The sequence below is a fragment of the Colossoma macropomum genome, unplaced genomic scaffold (genome assembly GCF_904425465.1).
Source record: "Colossoma macropomum unplaced genomic scaffold, Colossoma_macropomum, whole genome shotgun sequence".
Lineage (NCBI taxonomy): Eukaryota > Metazoa > Chordata > Actinopteri > Characiformes > Serrasalmidae > Colossoma > Colossoma macropomum.
In genome coordinates, this window is record NW_023494786.1 from 15,028,027 (window position 1) to 15,050,430 (window position 22,404).

General features: G+C 40.8%; 2 protein-coding genes across 2 annotated transcripts in view; both read right to left on the reverse strand.

Annotated features, from left to right (window-relative positions):
- The window catches only part of mettl16 (methyltransferase like 16), a 43,066-nt gene extending 29,533 nt beyond the window's left edge, over positions 1 to 13,533 (reverse strand). The window contains 2 exon segments of the mRNA XM_036561828.1: positions 13,111 to 13,240; positions 13,419 to 13,533. Coding sequence (XP_036417721.1) covers positions 13,111 to 13,238 — 128 coding nt within the window. The 5' untranslated portion in view covers positions 13,239 to 13,240; positions 13,419 to 13,533.
- Positions 13,534 to 15,183: 1,650 nt separating this feature from the next.
- Positions 15,184 to 22,404, reverse strand: part of pafah1b1a (platelet-activating factor acetylhydrolase 1b, regulatory subunit 1a) — a 34,752-nt gene continuing 27,531 nt past the window's right edge. The window contains exons 7-11 of the mRNA XM_036561878.1: positions 21,761 to 21,863; positions 21,334 to 21,562; positions 19,463 to 19,564; positions 19,197 to 19,353; positions 15,184 to 18,461 (exon numbers count right to left, since the gene is read on the reverse strand). Of these exons, the coding sequence (XP_036417771.1) occupies positions 18,388 to 18,461; positions 19,197 to 19,353; positions 19,463 to 19,564; positions 21,334 to 21,562; positions 21,761 to 21,863 (665 nt within the window). The 3' untranslated portion in view covers positions 15,184 to 18,387. The remainder of the gene's footprint in view (positions 18,462 to 19,196; positions 19,354 to 19,462; positions 19,565 to 21,333; positions 21,563 to 21,760; positions 21,864 to 22,404) is intronic.

Consider the following 22,404-nt stretch of genomic DNA (forward strand, 5'->3'; position numbering starts at 1 on the left):
GATACGCAAATGCATGCACTCTGCACTCACTATGGGAGTAGTAAAAATGCAATATTTGTAACGACAGTATTTCAAGGGGAGACACTTGTAGTGGGTGATACACCAGTCGGAATTCTTCCTAAGGTATTTGTTTCACTGGTGTGCCATAAGTAAGCCAGATAAAGCAACATAGAAACATGGCAGAACACGCTATCATTAGCCCCTTTAGCTGCTTGGCTGAGTCAGACATTTTTCAGCAGTCCATCATCTCCTGCTGTGTAGTCAGTTACAGTCTGAGTAAATGTTAGTCCAGGTTGTTACTGACAGAGTGAACACTACAGACATATATGGGAGGAACAGCTGGTCTCTAGAGGTCCCGCTTGCTGGGCTAATGTATGCTCTAGCACTGTGTGTGGTGTGCCTCCGTTGGTCAACTGCATTAGGCAACGTTGGGGTCTCACGACCTGGTGTTTGCATTAAGCCAAGAGTCCCTGGCTCAACAGCTGCGACTGATAACATGAATGACTGTAATATTTATTGAACTTCAGCAGTGACTGACGTATGTAAATGTAAGCACGAGTCTACAGGATGTACGGGACAATTTACTTGAGATATTTGGATGTGAAATAACATTTTCTCGTTTCTGCCGAGTCAGCAAAGCCAGACACCATAGATTTATGTATATATTTATTTTGCACTAAAAAATATGTAAAAATTTACTTCACTTGTTAGATAGTTAATCGTTAAAAGTGATTGGCCACTCAAGAGTAATAAGCCACTATCAACTTTAAGCATTTAAAAAGCTTTATTAAATTATATCACTGAACAAGTCAATGTCATTAATTCAAACTTAGTATGTTTTATTTTTGACAGGATATCAGGATTTACAGGCACCGACTGAGTAATTAGGTTAGATACAGTTAGTATCAGAATTGGTACATGGTTTGGCAGACATTTGAGGATAAAGTATTGGTACCTGCATCGGAAAGGAAAAGGTTTTATCGGTGCCTCCCTAGGTGTAAAAAAAGTCATGCTACCGCAGGAAGACGGTGTCGATTGGAGCATTGGGGAGCACACAGCTGAGGGCTGTTTGTGAAGCCCCAGTAAGACCCCCACTCTCCTGCGCATCTCATTTATAAGTGAGCTGGGGCTGAACCCCGCAATTATCCCCCTCATTTGAGCTGAGAGCCCATGATGGGACGGCCCTCCTCAGCATCAATAATGCAACTCGCACTGGCAGCCAACTGCAGAGATTAATACTGCTCTCATTACAGACAGCAGAAAACCACTGAAGCCTCCTTTCCCTCTATCTCAGGGAGAAAGCAGACTTCAACGTTAAATGTCACCCCAGCTGAATTTTTAATGCTCCCCCAGAGCTCGCTGTCCAGGTCGCCAGCACGTCCACGATGGACGCCATCACTTCGCTTTATGCCTCCTAATCCCATCTCTCTTTTTTTTTTTTTTATTGCTGACATCTGTGCCCGAAATCTTCTCTCTCTCTTTCCACACCATCTCTCTCCTCCAGCTGAAGCATGAAGAGAAGGAAGAGAGCACTGATCTGCTTCCTACCGCCACCCCCCTCCACTTCGTAAGAAAGTGTTGTCTCCGCAGATTAACCCTAGCCTTCCAATGGCTGCTCAAAGTACTCACGCAAAATTTAAGAAAGCTTATCTAAGCTGCACAGTTAAGTCTGGAGCTGTTAAGCGAGAACAGTAGTGGCTTTAAACTGGTAGGCTAATAAAAAATCATACATATGAAGGACTTATTAGCTGTGCAAATCCCCAAGCTTAAAACTAACTTGTGTGAATACATGGTGAAGTCCTGGCAGAGAAAAAGATCAGTGCTTTTTGGAAAGTGAGCGCCTTGGAGAGTGAGGGTGAGCATAAGACAGAGAAACTGTCTCTGCCTTGAGACTGAAAGAGAAACCAAAACAAATGTTCATATCACAATTAATAGTGGGTGGTGGTTCTGACAGTTTCAGTATATCACAGAATTTACTTTTTTCAAATAAAGCCATTTCAGATGCTAAAGTAAAACTTTTTTTATAGGCTAACTGTAGCTCATTTTTCTGGGCTGTGCCTTCACTTTTAATAAGAACCATTTTTAATGACCCAATCAGAAATATTTTTGTTTCCTAACAAATATGACAAAATTGCACAATATATAGAAACAAAGCTTTGCCAATATTGCTTTATAACACTATTTCTGTGGTTTCATGTCTTAACTCCTACAATGCTGAAGTTGGCATCTTGTTTGCCAGCTTTTTGTTCAAATTTTCTGTTCCACCTTAAATGGAGCAGCAGTTAGATGCTTCTCAGGTGGTCTGAGATGAAACAAGTATTGCAATTGGTCTGGTGTCCAAAACTCAGCCATTCCTTTATGTTTGCTGCATCAAAAACAAAGTGGATCATTTCAAATGAAATGGACTAGTCAGTGGCAAGATTGAGGATCTGACAAACACCCCTGGCTCAGCCATTTGGTCGGGCCCCGATGACGGTGCGAGAGCCATAAGCGAGGATGAAACCCTGCTAGGACGGCGGGGAGAAAAGAAGAACCGTGAGGAAGTGGTGGACGGCACGCGAGTCCCAAGCCCCGCCTCTTGGGAACCTCCTATTTTGCAGCAAGACTGCTAGACTACACCTCACATTCGATCTAGGTGGCCGAGCTGGGGAGTGGGGGCACTGACAACAAGGCAGAGCAATGAGCTCTGTCCCTCTCGGCTCTTGCGGCCGTCATCAGGGCTCAGGGGACGGGCACGTGGCACAATGAGGAAAACAGTCAGCACTCACTTTTAAGGACTTTGAATGGCTTCTTGTTCACAGGCCAGTCTCTATTACAAAATATGAACATGAAACACCATCAGGATTAAATTAATAATAAGGGGACACAGTGTCACTGATGCAAAAGCACCACTCTAATGAAGCAAAAAAAAAAAAAAAGATATAAGAGCTAATAACACCCCCTTGTTAGGAATCCTCCCCCTAAAAATATGTAACTGAATGAGTTACAGACCAGGTCCATGAGGTGCTTCACAGCTAAATATGTAAAATGCGCCTGAACCTAACCTTTGGCATGATAACAGCATGTTATTGCACACTAAGAATTCTTTGAAGCTCTACGCACATGGCAACAATAGGTATATTTAAGATGGCACATTGCTGCTGTTCATCTGAGTTGATAAAATGTGACAATTGTGACAAATGTGACACATTGGAAAATGTCTTTTTTATTTTAAACGTAATATTATGAAATCCTAACCCATGATAAAAGATTACGTAATTATCAATCTAACATTGTTTTTTAAACCAGCACAAGCATAGCTCCACATTATGTATGTGTACACTCTTAGCAAAGTGAAACTCTGAGACAAAGAGACAAAGACAGAGCCAAGAGGGATGTGTGCTGTGTGCAAGTTGTTGATGGTGCTGTAACTCACACCTGTTAAGAATGTATGGAAGATTTAAGCAGCTCCTCTCACCCACACACACACACATACACACACACTCGCACTGATTTACACACACCCCAACACCTGCTGACGACGCTTGTATGCTGAATTCATCTGCATTTACACAATGCTATTTCCTCCTGTACCAGACTGTCCCGACAAACCTGACAAAGAGACAGACAGCTGCGTACGCGTGTGGGCTAGTTCAAACAGGATAGCACACACGTGCCACACTGTAATGTACAGATCCAACAGAGTCCCAGCTGCTCAGAGTGGCAGTGCTGTGACAACAGCACTGAAAGAAAAGAAAAAAAAAATCACTTAAGACATGTGAATACAGCCAGGCTCACCTGAGCAGGCTGCAGCAAGACTAGGATCCACACACATAACCAAAGCTGCCTGGAAACCTGTCCTGTACCAAATCCACACATCTACCCCCCAGTGAAAAGATGCATGTAAAGCAGTTCTATTGGAAGCATGCTTTTCATGTGATAGTCTGGCAACAAAGAAAATCTATTTTTCACCTAATCTTAACATAGTTAATCAGCCATGTTCAGTGTCTGAAAAATGGACACAAACAATGGTGCAAACAAAATTCAGGCTTCAAGATGACTAGTTTAGATAACAGTTTATCACACAACCACATAAGCAAGTGTTATTATTATTATTATTATTAATTTGCTTTTCCAACCCAAGATCCACTGATCATTGTGATTTTATGGGCCAAAAACTTAAGAAATTGCATTTTAAATGACCATTCCAATCTTTATCCTTTAGAATTAAATTGGACTGTTCTTTTCAAAAAGCAGTCTGGGCTGAAACACTCCTTATAACCTCAATGACAATGGGCAGAACAAAAAACAATGAATTAAAAAAGGCTGTTTTTTGCAGCTTAATTTCCATTTGTAGACTGTACTGTAGACTGTTTTTCCCTGATATAGGCCCATTAACAAGTCAGTACAGTCTGAGGCAAATCAGGTATAAAATCTCCATCTCAGAGGCCTATGGAATCAGGTCATAATGTCTAGATATGCTGACAACGTCCAGATATTTTTGTTCCTCCCAAGTCCACTTATAACCAGTGTTGAACCAATACTATACTGATATCTGATACAGGCACTTAAATACAGTTTTGGTATCAGCAATAGAGAATACAGATAACAAAGCAATTTAGTAGACAAATCTTACCTGAAGTGTCAGTGGTGTTGAATTATTTCATGCTTGAGACAAGCAGTCAATACAAAATCTGTAACGCCAGCATTGAGGTTTGGCACGACAAGTACATTTAATTAAGCATTAAAAGACAAATCATTGCAAAGAGTGACTTTTTGGAGCTCTGAAGTCACTCAAATGTAAAGTTATCCAACCAGCTTAGTTTGATTTATCTGAACACTGCTTTTACTAAGAAATAAAATATTTAAAAATGGAATGTGAGTCATATGCAAAAGTTTGGGCACTCTGGTCAAATTACGTTTGACTTTCTAAGTGAAAACAGAAAAATACATCCTATGCAGAGAACACATTTCAGCACATTTTAATGCACTGTTGTTTTCTGAAATTAAAATATTGAGGAAAAAAAAATCATAAAATGTGGCATATGCAAATTTTTTGGCACTTTTTATATTTTATGCTTTATTTTTTCCCCAATATGCAAAACTCAGAAAATGAATATAAATTGTGCACTAAAATGTGGGGGGAAACGCCATATTTAGGTTTGTTCCCAGTAGAGGATGTGTTGACTTATTTTCACTGGGTACCACCCCAGTGACAAGAGGGGTACTGTCCCAGTGACAGTTTACTACCTTTATTTCTGAGAGTGTATGAGAATAAATATCCGGTTAACCACAGACAATAATAATAATAAAAAATACAATACCAAAAAACAGAAAAAGCAGATTTCCTCTGAAAATTAATGTAGCACTGCAGCTTACCTTTTTTAGGTGACAGCACTGGTGTTCCACAAAACTGAGGGAACTCTGTAGGTTTTCATGTTGGATGAGTATCATAACAGAGGCTTTCTCAGATGAGCTAATGAGTAAAAACTACAGCTAACCAGCACCGACCACTGCTGAGGACTCGCTGTCTTATGCAGGTGTTATTTTTCCTTCTTCAGTAGACGGTGTACCAACATGTCAGTTTGACAGAGAAACACATTTGAACTTTTTCTGGACCCAACATCGGTCTAGTCCATACAGCACTAAAGCTGTGCTATATATGCTGTTTTAGTCACGTTCTTGGCAACACGCCCACGTTAAGGCACTCACATATTTGGAGCGATTTCAGTATTTGAATACTGACACCTTAAACAGTCAGCAGAGTAATCAAGTAACTGTGCTCATCTCTGCTATTGAGTAGCTAGGGTAGATAAAAATTAAGGTCAGCATTGTTACACGGTATCAGCAGATACCTGAAGATCAGGTATCAAAAGGGAAAAGTAGTATCTTGGAATTGCAAGAACTATTAATAAATAATTATATACAGTGCAGTCATAATTTACTGTAGTCTTCAGAAAGAGTAAAACAGTGGACGCGTAGACAGAGCAGCAGTGTGATGGGTGAGAAGAGCACTGGCTGCCCTGCTAATTAGAGTGCAGTGCCAGGTAGCTGCAGGGCACTGTTTGAGCTTCCAAAACCATCATTATTAAGAATCAAAGGGAGAGGCCTGCAACGCGGGACTCTTTTCATGCTGTAGCTTCAAAAAGAACCTCCACAGTCGGACCTGACAGCGCAGCTGAGATTGAGGAAGGAGATAAAGAGCAGAAGATGGACAGAGAGGGTCGGTAAGAGAGGAAGCGCTGAGGAGTGTGCACACTTAGCTCAACCTTGCCAGGTTCACAGATGTCAATACAGAGAAGATACTGAAAGCACAGCATTTTTTTCCTTCCTCTTCTGTGCACACACACACTATCACACTCTTTGTCCCGCTATAATGACCAGTCCTGCTGAGGTTATATGGCACGTGCCGACAGGGGCTGAAGTGTATGGTAATAAAGAGACACTTTAAAAAACTTGGATAATCTGGTTTCAATGTCCAAAAATGCAAACATATCAGACATGTATCTACACAGTACCGTGCAAAAGCCAGAGCCGTTCATTTACTTAATTACCAATCAAATCGGCCATTAAGTAACTCCTTTTTCACTGGCAAGGAAAAACAGAGAACATCTAACAGAAAATTAAACATCCAACTAAAACTAAATATAATATGATATTTTTCAGTATTTACTGTGTCTACCTTTTCCCTTAATTACAGCTTCGACTCTAATTGGGAGACCTGCTTTCAAAGAAATGTGCAGGCATGTGTTTCCACACCTCCCAAGTTCAGTCTTAGAAGTTGGTTGCTTTTTCTGCTTCTCATAATACACGCAATCCCAAACACATTCATTGTTGTTGAGGTCTGGACTCTGTTCTGAGAACATCAGTAGCTTCTTCGACTGGCAAACGTTTTTATTTTTTGTCTATTTCCTTTTCTCAGTGGTGGCTTATGTCCATTTTGACTGGAAATTAAATAAATGAAGGGTGGTCTCTGACTTTTGCACAGTACTGTATATTACTGCTGGCATATGAAAACTACTTTTTTGCACTATTTGTATCTATTACATTTTGTGAACACTTCATGATGAATGGACCAATAGAAATGGTCTCCTGAATGCACTCCTATAACATCAACCTCAGGGATTTGCTAAAATGTGAAAGGCTGCTATAGGCAAGACATTCAAAACAAGGACATGCCTTCATTACAATAATCCACATTTACATCTAAACAGCGCTCATGTTTATGAAGCATGTATTCACATCTCAGACATGTAATTGAGGGTTTTGACTAAAGTCAAAAGGAAGCATGACAAATCATAGACATTTCCATGAAGCGCACTATGACTGTACGTTAAAATGTACTGATTACTGTTAGCCAGCTGACAATTACTACAGAACATCTCTTAGAATAATCACAATGATCAGCTTTCTCATAACTGAGCAGCTCCACCCAAACAATTCCACACACTTGTTTTTTTCTATGCTTTAAACCACATTTAAATTTGCTCAGGTACAAACACAAGAAGTATGATAGAAGTGAATTTCCTTTAAAATGTCCAGCTACCATGAAATCCCAACTCAACCAAAGCGTGAAGACAACCTGAGAGAGAGCAGGTCTCTGAGCATAATGATCTGAGAGGACACAGAGCTCTGCCCACACAGTTCTGCATATTTTATATCACTGTGCGTCCCAATTACTGCTTCCTCTCGTCCACCTTGAGGCTTCAGGTGGTGTGGCAAACTGGGCCGCTCCCCCCAAACCACTCCAAAGCTCAGCAGTGGTGGTCTTTCATACAGATGCAAGAGGGGAATCTCACAGCATTCAAAAAGGAGGTCTGAGACTTCGACTTCAGCTCACGCATATTTAATCAGAGAAAGCCCTGCCTTCCTGCTACCAAGACAAGACTAATACCAGTTTCACTAATGACTGAGGTAGAGTCTGTGGGTGGGTAGAAAAGAAAGAGAAAGAGAGAGATGGAAGTAGACAGACAGACAGACAGAGAGAGAGAGAGAGAGAGGGAGGTAGACAGACAGAAAGACAAACAGACAGACAGACAGAGAAAGAGAGAGAGAAAGGCTGCTAGGCAATGGAGGTAGACAGACAGTGGGAGAGCGAAAGAAAAAATAAAAGAAAGATATAGAAAGATGGAGGCAGAAATAAAGGGAGAGAGTGAGAGAGAAAGAAAAAGAGAAACAGAGGAATAGTGGGCGAGGCATATGTAAAGAGACAAGAAAGACAGAAGTAATGATTACGATTCAGAGGGCTGTGATGCGATTATAAAACGATTATCGATGCATCTCAATGCATCTTTTTTTCCTATACATCATTTCTATTTTCTCACTGTGTGAGGACGTCATAGTTTTAAAGCAAAGTATTTGTAATGATCCATAATGAATTTACTTCCAGTATCTTTTATTAATAAATCAAAGGGAAGTTATGTGGCAAGTGAACTAGAAGGCTCTCATTCACTGCCTTTGGAGTACATTTGGTCACGTTGTAGAATGTGGGGCAGCGGAATCGCTGTGTCAGTGAGATATCTTCGAGACGGGACGTGTGCAACATTGCACGAAAGCCCTGTTTCGCAACGACTGAGAATTACCGTGCAGACTGCGGGTCGCCTAGCAACGATGCGTTATTCGCATTTATAAGCAGCGCAGTTGGTTTCCTGGTACGTTAAATCTGCAACGAGAGACTGTCAAACAGTAAAAAGTCGCAAAGATGAAGTCGCTTCTCTTTCGAATTTTCCCGTTCCACCTTAAATGGTGCCGCATTTACATTCGGCTCCTCAGTCAGAATTTAAGGTGGAACGGGTAAATTCGAACGAGAAGCTGGAGAATAAGAAGCAACTTCAGCCTCGTAAGACAGCCGAATGTTGAGAGACATTTTACAAGAAACTGCTCTAGTTTTGAGGAAAAGTTTTCTGGCGGAGATGGGAGGAAAGCGGCTATAACTAAAGCTTAAAGCAGAGCGAAGTAAATCTGAGCTCTCGTTTATATGGTTTAGCCTATACTCGAACATCATATACTGAGACATACTGGACATTAAATGTTGCGGCTCCCAAGGTGGTTTGATTTTTGTTGAAAGGACAAAACGTCTCTTCTTAACATTTGAGTTGTGACTCCAGAACTAACCTGGCTTTTAATGCAGAGGGAGCCGGTCGGATTTCTCGCTCATCCAGTAGTGTTTTTGTTATGTGCCGCCACAGACTGTCCGGGCGCTGCACTTACCCACTTCCAGTTCCGTCTTTTGCGTTCCGTCAACATTACGTTATATATTAAATATTTAGAAAATCGATTTTTGACATTTATGAATCGATTCAGAATCGTCCACGTCCACGTGTGTGTGTGTGTGTGTGTATGTATATATGACCACAATTACAGACTGTAGTCCATCTGTTTCTCTGCATACTTTGTTAGCTCCCTGTTCTTCAGTGGTCAGGACCCCCATGGACCCTCACAGAGCAGGTTCTATTTGGGTGGTGGATCATTCTCAGCACTGCAGTAACACTGATGTGGTGGTGGTGTGTTAGTGTGTGTTGTGCTGGTCTGAGTGGATCAGACACAGCAGTGCTGCTGGAGTGCTACCTCAGTGTCACTGCTCGACTGAGAATAGTCCACCAACCAAAAATACCCAGCCAAAAGCATCCTGTGGGCAGCGTCCTATGACCACTGATGAAGGACTAGAGGATGACCAACACAAACTGTGCAGCAGCAGACAAAATGTCTCTTCTAGAACCTGCTCTGTTGAGGGTCCATGGGGGTCCTGACCACTGAAGAACAGGGTAAAAGGGGGCTAACAAAGTATGCAGAGACACAGATGGACTACAGTCTGTAACTGTAGAACTACAAAGTGCACCTATATGGTAAATGGAGCTGATAAAATGGACAATGAGAGAGAAACAAGGACGGTACATAATGTTATGCCTGATCAGTGTATATAGAGACAAATCGAAAATGGTAGAGGAAGAGAGATAGAAATTGAGACAAATAGAAAAAAGGAAGTGAGAGAGAGACAGAGAGAGACAGAGAGAGAGAGAGAGAGAGAGAAATTGAGACAGAGACAGAGAGACAGATCCAGTGGTGAATGGAATGAGGGGTATTGTGGGTAGCCTAAGGCTGTGTAGACCCTAAACTCCAGACTGAACACAGAGGAACACTCAGAACAACAGCTGAGTCCAGACCTGGAGAGCGAGAGACTCCCTCACTGACCTGCGCCTCAACCCTGCAGCACCCCAAAAACACCAGCAGTAAACCCATCAGTCCACTGAGACCCTGACTCTCATCTCCCCTTCCTCCACTCTGTCTGGCTGGGTCAGAGACCTTTTTAAAAACCCTTGAAGCTGCCCTGCTGATTACAGAGCTCCAGCAGCGCAGTCACAGGGGGAGGCTGCTCTTCAGAGAGAGGTGAGCACCTCTCGGCAAGGTTAGTGCTAAACACACGACCAGGAGGGACCAAAGGAGAATGGAAACACTGAGATGGTTTCAAATGCACAATGTTACAGCTGCAGACTCGACCTGGGGGCAGGGCATATTTGCAGAAGATGACTCCCTCAAGACTGGGAGGAAAAAACAAACAAAAAAAAAAAACAAAAAAAGAAATTTTGCACAAAAAGGAATGAGAACAACAGATCAGCTCACTGAGCTAACCGCTGCTTGTCAGAATGATTTTTTTTGACATTACAGGCAGCACTGAGTCTGGCCCCGAAGCCCTCAGTTCACTGCTATTGACAGACTCAGCAGGGAGGCTTCACTCCACTCAGAGCTGTCACTTCAATGGGAAATTCTGCAGATACATTTGTAGTGTGATTATCGAACCATGACGCTTTTATTCACAGCTTTCCACAACATACAAAGTAGAGTGAGGAAACCCAAATCACAACCTCTAATCTCACATGCAAGTTACTTTAAAAGGCTATATCAAGGAAAACCAGTGTGAAGTAGTATGTAAAAATTGTTCAATATGTACAATATGTACCATTCACTCTCCTATCCATATGGTCCCTAAATGTGATTTTATGATATCGATTTGTCTTCATGATACATAATATATCACAATATTTTGTCTGATATCTGATGAGTTGGAAAAAGACAAAATAGTGCTACATTTAAATAATGATATAAAAAACTATGCATGCAGTGATTTTTGTCCAACATTTTGCATATCGTGCTGCACTAAGTGTGTGTGTTTAAGCAATACGTTAAGATATCCAGTGTTTTAGCCCAGAGAGCCTTTTGAATGAACCACAACACAGGGCAGCCAATCAGAAGAGAGATGTCTCACTTAAGGCACTTTGCCACAGGGTGATTTAAACCCAGAACTACCTGTACCCTGGTCGAGTACCTGCGTCTGTTTCCCATCACACAGAACCGTGAAAGTAAGCAAGGGTTCTCTGAAGGTACGATTTCTCAAGCAAGCCTGTGTGTTTAATACAAACACCAACAACAATGAAGGGGCTTCAAGTTCTGATTTATCTTTTACTCAGCTGTTTTTTAATATGAATATTCACGGAAAGCAATTCTAAAACTGATTCTGAAGCTTAACTGAATCATTCGAGTGATGAGGCATGACGATTCTGTGATTACTGTGTTTGACCATTAATGGTCTGAACCCTTTCTAATTCCACCCACATGTCCCAGATCAGCATGGTCGGTACCAATAAGGGTAACCGAATCCAGCAGAGGTACTCAGGTACGCAATGCAGACACTGCACAGTACCACCTTTTCTTTTCCAATACAATACTGGAACTTTTAGCATTGGCAGACATTCATCAGATTTTTCCCCTAAAAAGCTACTAAGCTTTTAAATGAGCTAATTTAATTGATTCAATTAAATTAATTTCAATTTACCTTTGTCATTATACACACCCAGGGGTACAGTTTAATAAACACATTCAGGTTACAACTCTGGTGCATTAAGAAAAGGACATGAGTGCACACATACTAGTGGGATAACAGACAATATGTATACACACAATAAGCACAAAAAACAACAGTGTGTATAGAGTGTGTAATGTATTAGGTTCAAACAACACAAACACTCCCACTAACACTGCATACTAGCCCACAGAAATAAAAACACAGCTAACATCACATCACACAAATAATTGTTCCAGTATTTCCTGCTGATGTCTGCCTGTTATGCCTGATACTGATTTCTGGTATCAAATTGGTGCCACCTCTAAAGGTACAGTTTGCTTGAAAAATGATGACAAAATGTGTGAACATGGATTTATACTCATACTGTACTATATTGACTGGTGAAAAGGCAAGGTAACAAGGTATTAAACGTTAAGGTATAGGCTGATTCAAAAAGATTAATCCGATTTCAAAGCGCCATATTTTTATAACCGTGAGGCGCCTAGGAACCAATCACATACCAATTGAAAGAGAGGGTCGTAGAGTTTCTGACTGTCAGTATGGCAGTGAACCTCCAACAGCTCAGAGCATTCTTCGTTGGTTCCACAACACTGGACGATCTCCGAAATCGCACTGAAAGCCGTGAGTACAGAGTCACCCCACATGCTCAATCGAGTATGATGAATTTGACTATCGCATTGATGTTGTCTGTACAGCTGGAGGACGTCATATTGAGCACTTGTGAAATTACATAATAAACTTTATGCTCATAAATCATTTTGAAATCGGATGAATCTTTTTGAATTACCCTGTATTTAACGTTAATTCTAATGGATTAAGACAGGTGGGAAAATGGTCATGTCGAAAGGAATTACGAATGTTTTTGACACATAAATACACACAAATACCATAAGTGGTCTTCAGGGAAACAATATAAAATACAAGAAAAATGTCAGGTATGGACCCTTTAAAAGTATGTCCTACTGACACCCACCAAAACAAAACAAAACAAAACAAAACAAGAAGACTTCATTCACTTCAGTCAGCCCCAGCTATTAACAACGGCTCACATTCACAAAGCTTCTCAGAGTAGGAGTAGGAGCGCTAATCTAGGATCACATTCCTCTCTTATTTACAATGACTTTAGTTACACGAACACATCCTAGATCCGCACTCCTACTCTGGGAAGCTTAGCTTCAGGAATTTGGGTCAATATTCACAGCCAAATGTAATAACGCGTTTTGTGAAGGAAGATCAGGGAGGCGAAACGGCAGTGAAGTGATTTTACTCACATTACCCGGCCGACCAGGTTAGTCTGCACATGCTTCTGAAAATCTGGATATCTGGAGGCCAGGTAGGCAAAATCTGGGGGCTTGTCCTTGTACCGATTTCGGGGATGCATTGATTTATTCAGTGCCATTCCTGTGGAAGCAAATTAGACACGGGGTAACCGGTCAGGGAACAGAGTTTCCACACAGGTAGAATTTTAAAAAGTTAACGTTACTTAAATACTGTGGCGAGATAATGTGCAATGTATCTGATTTGGCACCAAAAATAAGCGAACATGACTAAATCTGAAGTAAACAGAAGTTGAGCTCACTTAGCTGACTTGGCTAAAACTGTGCTAACAACCCAGCCGGTAACGACAGCGGGCAAGAGAGCATTACAGCAGAGTGAGGAGTGGACTGGGGCTGTGAGGCAGCACTGCAGTACCGTTCGGGTCCGGTGTGTCAGGGTGTTAATATGGGGAGAAACAGGCGGTCGGTCCTCCGCGCTGCCAGCCGCAGCTCACGTTGCTCCAACGTTGTGTTTGCTCGGGCTGTGTCACAAAACTGCGCCGGCAACCAAATATGACGTAACGCGCATCGACGACAATCACAGGACTTTTTTCCCCCAAAAGAAAATGTTTATAAAAATGTTTGATTAATTACGCAACTTTGTAATCAGTTATGGGTAAATATTATTTCTCATAATACACATTGTTAAAGAATATTATTTTCTTGAGCACTAATTTTATTTTTTAACACTGGCATATGTAAATATGTAATATGTACCCGTTTTTTTGTTGTCACTAGTTTTATAGAGATTCAGAGATTCTGTGAAATTAAGCAGAAGTAAAATGACCTTTACTGTACATATATATATATATATATATATATATACATATATACATACATATATACATATGCATATATATTTGTACATGTATAAATATATATATATATATATATATATATATATATATATATATATATATATATATATACACACACTTAATATAGCAACTTGAGTAGAAGTATGAAGGTTCCCACCAAGTTGTTACAGATGCTGAAGTGAGTAACTTGCAGAAGTGTAGTGGAACTTCTTCGTCCTGCATGTATGAGCAGAGTAAGTTTGTTATGCTCTATTCTGGGCATTCTGTTAAAGGGGCCCTCCTGCCTCAAACTAGAGTTATTACTCATGTTATGTAATATTCTGTATTGCATCCCTCAGTCTCATTAATTTGACAGAATTCATGATTTTGTATCTTTTTTCGTCCACCGGTGTTCTCTCTCTTCCAGTATGGATTACAAACACGTTATGCAAATTATGGGCAAATGGCATGGTGTGCTGATTTTCTAGGTGAAAATAAATTGACATTCTATGAGAATACACTGTAAATATTCACAGGCCACATTTTATGTTTTATTTCCCAATATGTTAAATTCAGCAAATAGTAATTGCACATAAATGTGCAGAAGGGTGTTGTCTGTAGAGGATGTGCCACTTATTTTCATTTAGAAAACCAACAAAACTTGTAACGGCCCAAACTGCTTGTAGCTTTTCAAATGTTCCTCCCACCTTGAAGATACATCAGCAGGTGTTTCTAGTCTCACTCTCTAGACTACAGCACCACTCTAGAATGCAACTATAGCCATGTTAATGACAAATGAAGCAAGGGTTAAAATTTTGAATTGTGTCCAGTGTGTCTAACATAAAATAAACCTAGCAATACTTATTAAAATGCTTTTATATTAGAACAGGTGACATTTATTCTAAGTTTTATAAATTCTTCTTTACTCCACTCTATTCCCTCAATGACTCTCCTACTAAGTTAAGCAGTCATCATAACACACTAGAATCTCTCCTCTCTGTGCAAGGTACACACTGCTGTAACCCTACAGGACAGTCTTTGGATGTACTTTTCCCCACACATCCCTATTCGGGTAAAAATGAACTGCTGAATAAGTGATAAGGAGAAGCTGGAGACCTGGTACTGAATTTGAACAACAATTCACCAGTACTCCATTAGACTGTTGACCACAACTAATTCTCTTTTGCTTTTTTAACATTGACAAGATAAGCAGTAGTAGAGAGAAACGACATTTACATTTTTTTCTTTAATTATGTTGCAAACAATAATGACATCCAGATATATTGTTAACAATTGGCTGTGTGAACAGTGATAACCATGAAAGCAAAAGTCTCATTAGAGCTGTGAAGACTGAAGCCTCCAATCTATTCACAAAGCAAGTAGAGCTGACAGATGAACTTGTGGCTGGAGGAAGGACCCACAAATATTATTATGTACATTAGTCCATCCTATGAGTGCAGCGTTGGGATTGCTTGGGACCTGTGATTTTTTTTGCAGGGCACGTAGAACCCCTTGGTGCCCATGTAGTGAGCATTCACGCAATGAAGAACGTGTCAAAGAATTGCTTATTCTTTACCTTTCCTTGTCAAAACGAGAAAGGTCTAAGAGACAAGCAGGTCCTGATTCTGTATTAGACTTATGGGCATAAGGAATCCTAAAATCTGCCAATCAGGAGGGAGTAGCGCCTGTAAAGGATGGCTTGCTTTGAGCATCAACTGCGGACACCGCGAATAAGAGCAATACGACGTTCTGAAAGATCTGGTTAGATCATTTCCAGTGGGACCTGGGGGTATTTAACAATGCAGGATTTCTGAGACATCTTAAATGGACATGATAAGCCAGAAGTCAAAAATCCCCCCCAAAATCCCTGTCTTTTTTTTGGTTTAGGATTTCCACCTGTTTTACACACCACTTTTTGTGATGGAGTACACCCTTTAGTGTAGTTTCAGCCTGAGCACAAAAAAGCCCCATCATAATCATGGGCAACTTTCTGTCCAACACTCCTCTACAGCACAAAGAGGTGCAAGAAACTAAACAAGTAGATGCGACTATCGCAATCTGTACCACGTTTATAGGAGGCATCAACGGTGTTTGTTGGTTTTGGTTGGGCACTTCTCCCTCAGTCTGCCGCAATCCCATCACAAAAAGAACAGAGTCAGGAGTCAACCTCCTTCACAGAGCACACGCACAGACCAGTCTGCCTACAACCACACACTGAGCTTTTAACAGTTATCATGCCAGCTGACCCATCTGGTAAGGTGTCTGTGTTTGGAGTCATTAAATAGTTAACAGCACTACATACTATACATGGACATCTCCCTTTACTAGTCACGAGCGACAAAATAAAGGTTTTCTTCCATTGTGTTTTGCAGCGGAAGTTGTCGCTGTTTAAGACACCGCAGGACGGCCTGAGATTAGTCACCAAATTCAGTACTACCTGGACCACCACAGACCCCCACCAGACAGCTCAACCATCAGTACTGTTACATGCAGCAGTGCTATGTCGACAGGTACAGATCTCAGACTACTAATCATTTTTCAGCAGCAGCAGGTACATCCAGTACACATAACAGGAAATCGCTAGATAATAGACTGGTTAAGCAGTGGAATTCTTTATTATAGAATTGCATCGTAATGAAAAGGCTAATCAAAATGATCTGTTTATGCATTTAGTAATAAGTCTTGAACTGCTTAGACCTTCAGTCAGAAGGGACAGAAGACCCAATGCGAGAGGGATGTGCAAGTTAGTTTTTTTTTTTTCCTTTTCTTTTTTTCAACTCTTTCAACTTTGCTGCCAAAGACAAAGGCAGTTGTTTATTTTTAAGATATGGAATGGTCAACCTCCATTTCTGGGATCCACTAAATCAATTCCCATAGCATAGTGTCTATGTTTTACATTTACCCACACAGATTGCAAGATGAACAGGAGAAAATGTACTACTCGTAAGACATCAGTAATGGCTCCAGAGCTTGTGGCGCTTTCCTGTTTGGGATGTTCACAGAGCCATGAGCGCTCTCCTCCTCTCTGGGTCGAGGGAGAGCCGCTGTGGTCTACTATGTGAAAACCCTCTTACAATTAGGGTGTGACCATCAAGCTTTTCCACAAAGAGCTCAGGCAGACATTAGTATAACCGCTGCTAGCATTTCATTAGATTCCTTTAAATAAAATCCCCCACTAACCCATCAGTCATTATAGAATGGGGCTGCATACAGTGGCAAACCCAGCTATCAATTCATTGCAATGTCACCACTATCCCATTTTTTTCTTCTATACAGAACCACCTTTCATTTGCAAGAACGATCTTTGCACATTCCCAGCTGAACACTAGGAAACACTTTGAGCCCTTGTCATGTTTCATATCTAAAAGGTCCAAACTGAGGGTTTTCTTTGCATTGTAGAAGAACACCTGCTTTGCACAAATGGTTCAACAAGACAATTTAATGTTAAGTTTACATGATTTTTGCAGAAAGGAAACAAGCCAAGAACATCAGCTCAGTGAGGGCAAGAGTAGCTTTGAATTCATTTTAGCAGTACAGAAATCTCTTTAAACTAGCACTACATTGTCTGAGCACTAATGGCCAATTCAAGTGCTTCACAGAGGCAACATTTTTGGTGCTCATAAAGTTTGAAGTGCTTCTGGGGACGATCTCCATCTTAAGATATGCCCTCTATATGTAGAAATTAGGCAAAAATTTCAATTTAGACTGAAGTGAGATTCTTCTCTCAGCTCTCCCATGTCTAGGGACTCTCTCAGTAGGACATTTCATGACAAGTGTACAAAGAATTTTTTTTCCCCCTAACATTTCAAGACAACTGTTTTATCATTCTTAGATGCAGCCATTGAAATATCTTATAGTTCCACAATAAGAGAATGGTAAGCACACTGATGTTACAAAGCTACAGATCATTCTGATAACAGGCCCCATAGGCAATCAATTGTTCCTCTAGGGATTATAGGTATTATGGTATTCCATTTTTGTTGTCTTTCTCCCCTCAAAAGGTCACCAACCTAGGCACCAATAAACTGACAATGACAGAAAAAAAAGACAAAGAAAAGGGCAGGGCACGGGGACAAACAAGGACAACACTGTCATTAAATTATCAGTATAGTGACCTACATTTACCCAGTCAGTTTACGCCTTCGGTAGGTATGGCTGAGTGAAAAATCAGCCTGTGTTAAACCTATGGTACTTCTAGACAACGTTATGTAAATTTACAGTATACAATTTTGGATTCACCATGCAAGAATACTTTTTTGTGTGTGTAACATTTAATAGCTCGATCTACATCCAGAATAATTTACATAAAAGGACAATAGTTATTGAACCAGAGCTAGGTGGGTCAAAACCATGGTGGTCAAGTGCATCCGGATGGAGAATGGGGAAAAATGGGTCAGGGGTGAAGGGCCGTGGTAGTGGGGTCCTGCAGGCAAAATCAGCGACACTCCCAGACTTTTACTGTCTGATCTACACTGCCGGTGACCACATATGGAGCAACCTTGTGAAAATCTGCGAAAAGAGAAGAGATTATTCAGTAAATAGTACAATTAATTAAAACAAAGCTCTTGTTTGCTTCATCAGTAGAACTGGCTTGGGTCCAACTGAGATTAAAGGTATAATAAGCATAGCTAAATTTATAGTAATTGTTATACCATATATACTAATAAAAGGTCCTCAAAAAGATGGAAATAAAAAGAAAAATTAATTAGCTACCAGCATTTGAAAGAGTGCTTGGGCTTAAGACCAAAATAAACTGAAAACATCTGTTTTTCCCCCTAAAAGCACCACATCAGTCTATACGTGAAAAGATGAGTGCTATGTACAGGACTGCATTTAAAAAGGTACACTGAGGCTTTAGAGGAGACTGTTGGGAAGTAGGCTGAGGAGTTTGAAGCATCTCCAGAGAGTTCTGCTGCCTTGATCCACTGAATACCTCTAGCCTCAGACAGTTAAGTGCCCGGAGTGCTTGCTCACTGCTCACTGCTCACTGCTCACCACCCTGCCCCCCCCCGAACGGGCTGCCAGAAGCCCCTAGGACGGTGCTTTGTGGCAGAGAGATGAACAATCCCCATGGCATCTAGTCTCTTAGCCCTCTAGTAAAAGCTTTCAACCTTACAGAAGGATGATGTATTTTACACTGCCCAGAGGCACCAATGCTCAAACAAAAGACATTTCAAAAAGCATTCGAAAACATTCAAGAAGTCAGACAATAGTGAGTGATTCAGAGTGGCTCCAGAAGCTTACCCAGAGAGGTAACAAAATGTTCATGGGCACTCAAGGTCTTCATGCAGCGCTTGTTTTTGTAGTCCCAGATCCTCAAAGTCTTGTCATCAGCACAGCTCACAATAAACTTTCCACCAGGGTGAAACTGCACACCACGCACCCAGTTATCATGGCCAACCTGTACAGGGCACCAAATTATCAAAACACAGCAGAAATATACAAAAGCAAACACATTCAGTACACAACTGTGCACTGAGCACACCAACATATTCATCCAGCTCACTCACCAGTGTCATAAGGCACATGCCAATGCTGACATCCCACATTTTGATAGTCTTGTCTCTGGAGCCAGACAGCAGGAACGGTCCAGGTTTCCCACTCTTCTTAGTCTGGCAAGCAAACAAAAGAGATAAGCCCCAGGGACAAGAATAGAGAAGACTGGTACCACGTGTGACCATGTTTATAGGGCTTTAGAATACCTGCTTCTGTATTCTAGATTTAATGCTTTGCTTATCAACACTGCATGAGCATCTGAGCAAAGGACTACAACCATTATTTGAGAGCTGACTCTTGAACAAGACCGTATGTTTCATATATCCAATTAAGAGACCTCTGAACCAATGGGGCTCTGAAAACTGCTCTTCAAAGAATTAAAGACATCCATGCAGCATTTGTGCATCCTTCAACAGTCACAATAAACTGATAAAATAATAAGTAGGGGAGATAAACACCACCCTAACCCCCACCCTTGAGTTGTACGTTTCAGTTCATTGTTCTGCAGCAAGGTGCAACACCATCTGGGTGGATGTGAGCAGTTAAGCTTCTGTACACTTCAGAATTCATCCAGTTGTCAGCAGTCATATCAACAAAGACCAACAAAAATCTACTGTGTGGATCCAAAGTGTACCACATCATCGGTTTGTTTTTTGTCTGTACATTTTTTCTTACTTATTCTAGTACATGTTCTCCTTTGTCTCTTGCCTTTTAGTAAACAAACCTATTCTTGAGGCTTACATGTTTACATCTTGTGGTATGCCTTTTTCTTCATAATAGAACAGATTCTTGGGTCATGCACTGCTGTGGTTTTCAGCCTCATGACGGCACTTACACTTCTTCAGCCCTCATGTTGAATGTCTAGATGTAAATGCTACATCTAAAATGAACTCTAACCTATAATAGCTTGCTTTTAGGTACAGTTGGCCAAAATCAAGAGTAGCCAACTGGACAAATAGTTATGATCCCCTTAAATGAGGAACTCTCAATTAAAACACCCTTGAATTAAAAGTGGCCTTTTGAACTTTAACCTATATATGTTGAACTCAGCAAATAAACAGAAACTGTGCACTAGATGTTGTAGAAAGTGCCATATATAGGTATGTTTGTGGAGTGTGTTAATTTTTTTTACACCTTTGATTAAAAACAAACAAATAAGCACAACTACAAAGGCTACAAGCAGAGATTGAGACAGTAAGGCTGAAGTGCCCACACTAAGCAAAGAGACAGGCATGTTGAGACAAGCATGCTCTGTAGGTCTAAATCATTACAGATCTGTTGTAATATCACGCAAGGCTGCATTATCACCAACTGTGACAGTCTAATTGATGTCAAGAGATCCCACAACTATTCTACCTGAACTGGTCTGACAGCACCAGACTCTGTGAAAGTTTTGTTTTAGCTGGAAGGAAGGATAGGAAGTTCCCTTTATGTGATAACAATCAAGAGGCACTGTGAGGGTTCAGGCTGCCTGATGGAGCCACATGCTGTGAGGGCAAATGTTACATCAGATAAATTGGAAATTGGACATGGCTGATCACAAGACTGGCAAGAATCAAAATGGTACCATCTTAACCTCAGGCCATCAAGTCTCAACCCTTCCAATTTCATTTCATGGTCTAGTTCAAACTGGTTCTGTATGCTAAATAGAATTCTTAGGTGATCCTTGGTCTCAGATCAAAGAGCAGATCATGTTGCTTTCGGGGGGCAGAGAAAAATGCTGCAATTGTAATATTTGAACACAAGCACGCTGAGGCTTGTACCCACAAGTCAGCAGTATTGTTTCTGTAAATGTTACAGCTGTCCTTCCTATTAACCAGTCACAAGACCTCAGACCACATCATTTGCACATGAGATATTTTAGTGCTTGGAGAGCTGTTCTCACCTCAGAGCCAGTGGCCTCCAGTATAGTAGGATGCGCGCTCTCAGGAGCCCATGAGATACACTCCACTACGTGTTCGTGCTCTCTCAATTCAGCCTTGCACTCTTTTGTGGCCACCACCCACACGCGCACCGTCTGGTCATTAGAGCTACTGGCAATCAGGGAGCCATCCTGGTTGGGCCGTACCATGCGTACCCACTCTCTGTGGCCAGTGAACGTCTTCACACAGTACCTACAGTGCCAGAATAGAGTTTTTTTTTAAATACTATTATTTTATATATTTTTTTTACTATAATAAGATAATACATGGAGAGAAACAGCACTGTAACAGGTCTGAATTATTCCAACAAATCAGCTTTTCAGGATCTTGTAAAAACTTGAGTGTGATTAATAATTGTTTTAAAGCAATGTATTCTGCTGCAGTACTTACCCGGTTGCCACTTCCCACATTTTAATGGTTTTGTCCCTAGAGGCAGATACTATATGATCTCCATTGGGCATTATAGCTACAGACGAAACATTATGGTCATGGCCTAAAACAGAGAAGACAAAGAGATTCTAATTTTCACTGACCAAATTATTGAATTTGAGCACATCAGTGATTACACAACAAAATGAAGGTACTGAATATTACATGCTTTGTTAAGAATGAAACCATTAAATTTGTTGTGTACATATTCAGCAGCAACTATATTCATACTTCTACCATGCAAATCTGTTACATTCACCATTGATAATTGGTGTATAATCTTTACCATGACAAATATGTTAAAATGCATTAAGCAAGGGAAAAAAAAAGGAAGGAGACAATTTGCACTATGTGTGGCTTTGTCTGTAAAGAGCATAAGGCATAAAAAGCTAATTACACAGGGCACCGTTCTAAAGCTGCAAAACAGATGATGAAACTAAGTAGCCTAGAAAAAACAGGCTTAAATATGGGGAGAGCCCCACAGAATGTTATCTCGTCTTGAAAAGGATAATTAAACTGCTGTCCAAATCTTCTAATCTCCTGCTGAAGCCCGCAAGAGACGGAGAGGGAGGGGAAAAAAGATAGAAAGACAGTGGGAAAGGCAG